The following is an 8092-nucleotide window of genomic DNA, read 5'->3' on the forward strand; positions in this document are numbered from 1 at the left end:
ATTCCATCCATGCATGGACTGATCACCACTAGTCCACTACGTATATATACTACAGCTTTTAGGCTTTTACTGTAAAGGCCAAAGTTAGCGGCGGACCGATCTTGCAATTGTCTCAATAAGTCCCAACTTCCAACCACACATGTTCGTAAAGGAACAGCTTGAGATCGAATTTCAGCACATCCCTTCTATATAAAGAGCCATGCCCCAGGAAAGAGACTCACTGTCTTGCTAGCTAAGATGGGAACAAGAATGGCTGCTAGGTCTGTGTCTGTAGTTATGTTGTTTGCGGTGGTCATGAGCTTCACCCAGTCAGTACAAGGAAGGAAGTTACTCGAGCTAGATGAACCTCATCACCACAAGGATGGTGGTGGAAAAAAAGTTAAAAAACCACTCTGGTTTTTTGATGGGGTTCCGAGTTCGGCTGGTTCTGCAGGTGGAAAAGGGTATAGTTTTGGCCACTCTTTCAGTTTCGGCAAGGGATCATACGGTTATAGTTATGGCACTTCTGGGAAACCTGGTGCTGGTTATGGAAAACCTGATTGTATCGGGAAAGATGGAGGAACCGGACATGGAGTAAAAGGTAGTTCCAGTGGAAGTCGTGCGAAGCAACATAAGAAAAAGGAAAAGGAGCATCATCAACATAAAGGAAGTGGGGGTGGTATTGGAGGCGCAACAGGGGGAGGCATCACAAAAGGAGGCGGTGTTGGTCGAAGCAGTGGACATGGAGGGAAAGGTAGCAAAGGTGGTATTGGGAAAGGGATAGGAGGCCGCGGTGTTGGGGGCGGAGCTGGTGGAGGTATCGGGGGAGGAGCTGGTGGGGGCATCGGGGGTGGTGGCAGCGGGGGCGGTGTTGGTGGAGGCATCGGGGGCGGAGCTGGTGGAGGCATTGGGGGAGGAGCTGGTGGAGGTGGGGGTGCTGGGGGCGGTGTTGGGGGCGGAGCTGGTGGAGGCATTGGGGGAGGAGCCGGTTGGGGTGCTGGGGGTGGGGCAGGTGGAGGCTTTGGCGGGGGAGCTGGTGAAGGCATCGGGGGCGGACCAGGTGGAGGCATTGGGGGAGGAGCCGGTTGGGGTGCTGGGGGTGGCGCAGGTGGAGGCTTTGGCGGCGGAGCTGGTGGAGGTGTTGGGGGCGGACCAGGTGGAGGCTTTGGTGGGGGTGGTGGCGCTGGCGGTGGCTTTGGAGGAGGTACTGGTGGAGGTATCGGGGGTGGTGCTGGTGGAGGCTTCGGAGGTGGAATTGGCGGAGGCGTTGGGGGTGGTGTTGGTGGCGGATTTGGAGGAGGGGTAGGTGGTGGAGGGGGATTTGGTGGTGGCCATCATTAATTTGTGTCACTAAGATATGCATGCCCGCTTAAAGTTTTTAGTTAATGTAAAATGTGATTTTACAAATAACTAATGATTCATTTTAAAAGCATCAAAGAAGCCACACTATTTGATATCCAATTGTGAGTGCAACTTTGTATAATGTTATGGTTACATAATATGAACAATTGTTCTATTGTTGAAATTAAATTTTCATGAAGTGTATGTACGTAAGTAATGTATTCTAATCTGAATGCCTGAATAAACATGTATGTCATTGCTTTCTAAGATCATCATCACTATCAATACCGACAATACATCGCCTCTCAAGCACAAAAAGAAAGCAAGAGCTAATTACAAGATAAAATGCACGAATTTAGGAAGGATTATCAACTCGATCGAGCATATAAATGGCCTTTTCAAAAGGTTAAAAGCCTAAAACCTACACCTATATCATGCATGTTGTAAAACAGCAGTGGTATCTATACTACTGTTATAACCCAAACTCTCATTTGTCAGTAAAAAAACTATGTGAAAATACATGAACACCCTTGCACCATATGATATTGTAAAATTAAATTATATGATTCATGGACGATTAGGTAAAAGTCAAAATTAGAATTAAAAAATAAATTCATTTCAAATAACTCACCATGCATAACTTTCAAGATCATAGATATGATAACTACATACTCTACAGTTGAATTCCAAAAAGAAAGGGATTTCACACTAGTTGTGTGTGGGCTCCTGCTAGTATATAAATATGCCGAGTGCCGTAACTTTCAAGCTTCAAAATCAATATATATACCGTGTCTGTTATTCTTTATATTTAATTATTATATATATATATATACTAGCCTTTATGCACGCGCTATGTGTGTGCGAAAAGGAGGCCGCACACATGTTTTCAGAATTCACTAATGAGGTATAACACAAAGCTTATTCAAAGAAAATTGAGATAATCTTGACATAAATTGATTAGAGAAGTGAAACATGATTAAGGAGCAAATGAAATACAAACAAAGAGGCCACTGCAATATGGGAAATTATGGTAGCACCTTTGTGTCGTTTTTCACTCAATTTGTACTTGGTTCTTTGGATCAATTAAAGCCAAGGTCAATCTAAATGCCTGCAAAACCAAAATAAACATCTAAATAAGCACAACTCTCCAATCCTGAGCACCCTTGCATGCCCTTATCATTATTCTGAGAACGTGAATGATCAAAAGTGCATGGCAGAAATCAGATATGCGATATGCAAACATAAGCATGTGTTACCTTTGTTAATTCATCATGCCCCTGCAAACACAAAACATAAAAACCATTGGTATCAATTAAAGCAAACTAAATTTCAGTAGAATAGTACTGTACTTAAACAAACTCGCAATTAAACAGGGATAAGGAAAACAAAAGATAAAAGAATTTCCTATCTACCTCCAAATGTGTTCCGTGCGCCAAAGATTAATTCACATGAAGAGTGCGATGTATATTTAAGTTAGCCCTGTGAAGTCAAGCGAACCATACACAATCCCCATTCAGTCAATTGTCCAAAAGCAGTTTAAAATTAAGGTCCAAAAGCAGTTTATATTAGCACTGTTCATCAACGGAAACTAGGTATTATGAAAGGGCACTTTTTGTTATGACCAACCAAAATCACGATTACAAACAAAATATATGTAACAGTATAATTGAATCGAAACCAACAACAAACAATAACAACAATGAATTCGAGATTGAAAACACTAACTTGATTCAGATAGAGGCCTGATTTGCAGTGACCTAAGACAGAAATTTGTCCCCACTTGTGCTGCAGTTGCGGACGTCTATCTTGAGGATACAACTATCTGGTACAAGTTCCTGCACAACAACTTGTTCCTGGCGAATTTACTTTTTTGTTTTAGAGAAGTCGATTTGGGGAGGAAGAAGAAGAGATGATTTTTCGATGGATGACAACGACCACAGTGTCGTCCTTATATAAAGTCAAATTCGAACATGTATAACCGTTCAAAAGGTTGTAACTGTTACCAACAGTTATTACCTTTGGTTTTATCCGAAAATAATAAAAATTAATATAATTATTAATTAAAAAATTATAATCAGATTTAATTTTTCCAGAGCCCAAAGAGCTCCAAGGCCCATCTATGACTTTATATAAATATATATGTAGATATATATCATTTTCTATTGAAAATCTAATAGAAAACCCATTAAGCCCACTCTAGGCCATTCCACTCATTCACTTGGTCACATAGGTGTTTGTTTATAAACAACCAAGCAAGTAGCTCTTTTTCAATGTGGGATTCTATGCCACACACTAAGTTCCAACACTTTTCATCAACATAAATCAATTCTATGATAAAAATGTAATCTCTACTACTATAAAGCCAGCACTCAAGTATCACCAAATTACGAACTTCCAAATCTATCACTCTGTAATTTTACTCTCACACATAGGCATAAGGACAATTACGTAAAAACACTGATTGTGTTTTTTTTTTCAAAACTATCTTTCGTGGTAAACAAAATTACATAACAACATTACATTTTAAACTTAAAATTTAACCCTGCAAACGACAAACTTGTGTTATAAAATCACGTGCATAACACGGGTACAAGGCTAGTTATAATTAATTACCAAATCAATTGGGTGGGATTGACTCACCCAAACTTGGCCATTTATCGCACTTGGTGGGTTAATGGAAATTGACACATCCATGCATCTTGCTGTTCTCGATCTCCTCCCTTTCCATTGCTCTTCTCTGGTTAAATGAACTCTATTTAGACTTGATGAGACAAACCATATCGATGCCATCAACATTCACCGCTAGATCGATTTCATCTATGGCAGTTAAGCCTTGTTTAAGAGAGATTAAACAGTACATAAAGGCTGCCAACAGTAGAAAAGAAAGGAAGAACGTGTTAACTCTAAACTCGTACTCTCCTTTTAATGTGGGGAAAAACTTGCGTACAAACTAGTATGTACGCGTGCGTCCAAACTCTTATTTATTTGCACATTTTGTGAATATAAATACATGATTTTAACTGTTCAAAAGTTTAGTTTATTACTAAAGATCATTTCTGTAAAAGATCAACATAAACAAAAATCGTTTGTTTTGTCGATTACATCAAACAAATGAACGGTTATGGTGAAAGTTAGTAGTCTCATGATCAACCGTCAATTTGTTTGATGCAATCGACTATGAAGACGATTTTTTGGCATAAGCAATTCAATATTTAAGTATGATATTCAAGATTATCTCTACAAAATCTGTACATTAGTGATCGATGAATATATACGATCGATCACCATACATATAAAGAGAAGTAACTATTTGACGGTGAAACATCAATAGAAGGACCAAGCTAGTTTTTCCATATATCATGAGATTTCTAATCTAGAGAAGACATGAAATACGTACTGTAAACGCCATTTGATCACAGAGGACAAGCAACTCTAACGTACAGCTACAACAGTTTATAGAAAATAGGCCCCAGAGGCCAGCTGAAGTATCCTGAGTTTCTGACCAAGCAATGGACACAACAGTAATGCGCGCAGTGAGATCATATAATCAACTGATTACTTTGCAAATTAATCAACGAAAAAAACAAGAAAAAAACAATGAAAGAAAGAGGTAGCTAGATAACTAGTCTTGGTCAATCAAACACTATGGACTGCAATCTAGTCTTTTATGTAGCCGTGGAATTTATGCTGTTGCAATTCTATTGCAAACTCGGCTATCGCTAAATTATGTGTAGCCTTACCATATGCGAGTTTCCTCCACTGCATTTCCAATTTCACGGGTTGCTTCTCGTCATTGATTTGAATCGACCGACTCCATAAGTACTCGTCAAACCCCTTAAGAACAGCATCATCATTTATCAGCACCATGTCCTGCTTCGCATCATATGCTGCACTGGTATTCGATTTTTCCTCTTGTCCGGCTTTTTCATTACAAGCAGTACGATTAGTGGTAGTAGCAGTAGTAATTTCACCCCAGATTTCCATTGATAATTCGTATAACTTCTTCTCATCGGAATTTTTGAACTTGACGTCCTTCTGGCCGTCCTTCTGCTTTTGAAACTTCCTCCTCAATCTCTGGAGTTTATCCTTTATTTGTGGTTTTTGCTTGTGGGGGAATAACTTGGCGATTTCAGTAGTACTGATCTTTTTTGCTTTCCATTCCAAAATGTTGATCGTCTTCTTGTTAGCCTCTGGTACTGTAACGACCCCAAAATTTCAAACTTAAAAACTCAAAATTCTAAAGTCGTTAAACACAAAATAATCTCAAATAAATCGAAATTATTAAGTGTATCAGCGGATCAATTCTGAGTTCTCAATACAACTCAGACAACCAATTATTACAACCCAAATTTATAATCCATACATAAAATGGAAATGTAATAATCCTCACAAATCACTCACAAATCTCACAAATAAAATTACATAAATTCTCGCACACAAATCCACGCTAAAACCTCACCACAGTAGGATACGAACGACTTCAAGCCTCTGTAGTCGTCACTCAACCCCCACTAATCAGCACCTGCGGAATTATCCCCTACACCATCGAATTGGTGCACCGGGATTGTAAACACAAACCCGGTAAGCTTATAGCTCGTATGAGTAAAATCAAAATATAATTCGCATATCAAATATACGAAAGATCACAAAACAACAAATATAAATGCCCTCATGAGTCAATGGACAGCCCATCTGGTTGTCCCAAAGAAATATGAAATGAAACGCTCATGAGAAAATTAGGTAACCCTTCTGGTTACCCAATGCATTTATAATACGGGTACCAAGAACGCTGGTACACATCTGTTACCCCTCTCGTAATACACCGCCGATATTGGATAGCCACCCGCTACCCAACATCCAAACAATCTGAGTACCCATGAGCAGATAACCACCCGTTACCTCACATGCAGTACTAAGGCAGACAGACTAGAGCTCTAACTGTATCGTAACTTTCGCCCGGCCAAAGGCTAGGTTTCGACTCGCCAAAATACCCTTCTGTCAAAACTATACACACCGCCGCACGTGGCGGCGCGTGGGGCACACGCGCCACCTGCCGGCAGGCTGCGCGTGGGGCTCACTCGCCGACGCCAACCAAGGCGCGTGTAATGCCACCGCCGCCCCAAAATCATCCTCCCTCCTTCCTCCGCCCTTCCCACGGCCATGACCGCCCCTACACTATCCCACTCTCTCACACACGCTGCCTAAGGCAGCGGTGCTCACCCCCTAATCATCGATTCTCCTCCATCACCCTCCACTCGATCCAGAACTCCCAAATCAACCCCAACACAACCAACAAGCACAATAACAATTCTAATTCGTCAATCCTTACCTAGATCACACGGTGGAGCAGAAAACGCAAGCGTTGGTGGAGCTCCGGCGTGGTGCAAGAGGGCGAGTCGACCTCGGGGTCGCTTGTGAGGGACGGTGCGACGTCTCCTAGGCCGGCGGTGAGGACCACGTCTCCCTGAGAAGGGAGATCGGTGGTGGACCGAGAGGGTGAGGGAGAGAGCTCGGGAAGAGGAAGAGAGGGTGGAGGCGCTGCGTGACGATCGGGGCTGCTTGCAGGAGATCTTGCGAGGGTGTAGGGAGCGGCGGTGCTAGCCACGAAGGGCTGAGGACGGAGGTCGGGGAGGGAGGCGATTCGGAAGGCAGAGAGGGGAGAGAAGGTCGGGTGGGAGAGAGAGAGAAGAAAGGAGGCGGGGAGAAAGAGGGGAAATAAGGGTTTCCAATTATGGGAACCCTAACTGATAAATGTTCCTTTTATACCCCTTTCCAAATCGGAAACTAACTTCAATCGTTAATAACTTTTACGTACAACATCCGATTGGAACGCGTCACATATCGACGAACTCGTATCGACGAGCTCTACAACTTTCGTGAAGAAAGTTTTCGCAAACGATCGACGGAATAAGAGTCGATAATTTCGTTCGGAAACGTAACGTTTTTCTTATCAAACGTTCCGAAAACGTTTCCGTTTTTCGTTTTCAAGGTATCGCAACAATCAATTTCATTTTAATTGAATTTCATAACTTAATAGAATTCAATTCAATTCAAATATTGTTTTAAAAATCTAGGGTTATTACAGGTACTACCAGACTTGGATCATCTTTTTCTTTTAGAGGAAGAATCAGCAGTTTCGGAATCAGTACTGCTGTCCGTTTCATCAATCTCGTACTCCTTGTCAAATCCCACAAAGTCCTCTTCTTCTTCTTCTTCTTTCTCCTCCTCTGCGTAACCGCTGTCTTCACCATCACCATCCTCCTCGTCGGAGTCATTGATGTCATCATCAGCATCAGCATTTTCATCATCATCGAACCGTAAGCCTGCTGATTGAGGTGGATAACGACATTGTTGCGCAGCCATACTTTTGGTTAGAGATGCAAGCAGAGAGCGAGAGAGAGAGAGAGAGAGACCAGTAATGAGCTCATTTTGGTAACAATGGATACATCGTATCACAATTCAGCACTTATTTCCATACACAAACTTTTTTTGAGAATCATAGACAAACTTATTTATTCAAAAATACAAAAAAAAACCCTGTATTGGAACTGACCAAAATATGAGGAAATCTTTATTAATTAAAATAATTTGGCATATGGAACTATCAAGGTGAGATATACTCATGGTAACAAGCATCATTCCAAGATTGCTCCCTTTATTAATTAAGGAAATAAGGTTTATGGAACTGCCATGCCTGTAATTCCTATATTACCCTCCTTTTAAAATAGTCCTGATAAAGGAAAATTTATATGATATGGGTAAAGGAGTAAAC

General features: G+C 41.3%; 2 protein-coding genes across 2 annotated transcripts; one reads left to right on the forward strand and one right to left on the reverse strand.

The window, feature by feature from the left end:
* Positions 1 to 249: 249 nt before the first annotated feature.
* Positions 250 to 1320, forward strand: LOC126804645 (glycine-rich cell wall structural protein-like). Its single transcript, XM_050531978.1, has one exon. The coding sequence runs from the start codon at positions 250 to 252 to the stop codon at positions 1318 to 1320; it is 1071 nt and encodes a 356-aa protein (XP_050387935.1).
* A 3657-nt stretch (positions 1321 to 4977) lies between these two features.
* LOC126804661 (uncharacterized) lies at positions 4978 to 7683 on the reverse strand. The gene is made up of 2 exons (XM_050531980.1): positions 7470 to 7683; positions 4978 to 5516 (listed from the first exon to the last, which is right to left on the reverse strand). The coding sequence occupies exons 1-2, from the start codon at positions 7681 to 7683 to the stop codon at positions 4978 to 4980; spliced, it is 753 nt and encodes a 250-aa protein (XP_050387937.1).
* Positions 7684 to 8092: the final 409 nt, after the last annotated feature.

Source organism: Argentina anserina, chromosome 1 (assembly GCF_933775445.1).
Source record: "Argentina anserina chromosome 1, drPotAnse1.1, whole genome shotgun sequence".
Classification (NCBI taxonomy): domain Eukaryota; kingdom Viridiplantae; phylum Streptophyta; class Magnoliopsida; order Rosales; family Rosaceae; genus Argentina; species Argentina anserina.

What these genes read in the sequence shown, in the direction of transcription:
- LOC126804645 (XM_050531978.1), top strand. Translation starts at nt 250, where the DNA reads ATGGCTGCTAGGTCTGTGTCTGTAGTTATGTTGTTTGCGGTGGTCATG.
- LOC126804661 (XM_050531980.1), bottom strand. Translation starts at nt 7,683, where the DNA reads ATGGCTGCGCAACAATGTCGTTATCCACCTCAATCAGCAGGCTTACGG. An exon ending in GATTGATGAAACGGACAGCA is followed by an intron (nt 5,517 to 7,469) that starts GTACTGATTCCG and finishes GGGTCGTTACAG; the next exon opens with TACCAGAGGCTAACAAGAAG.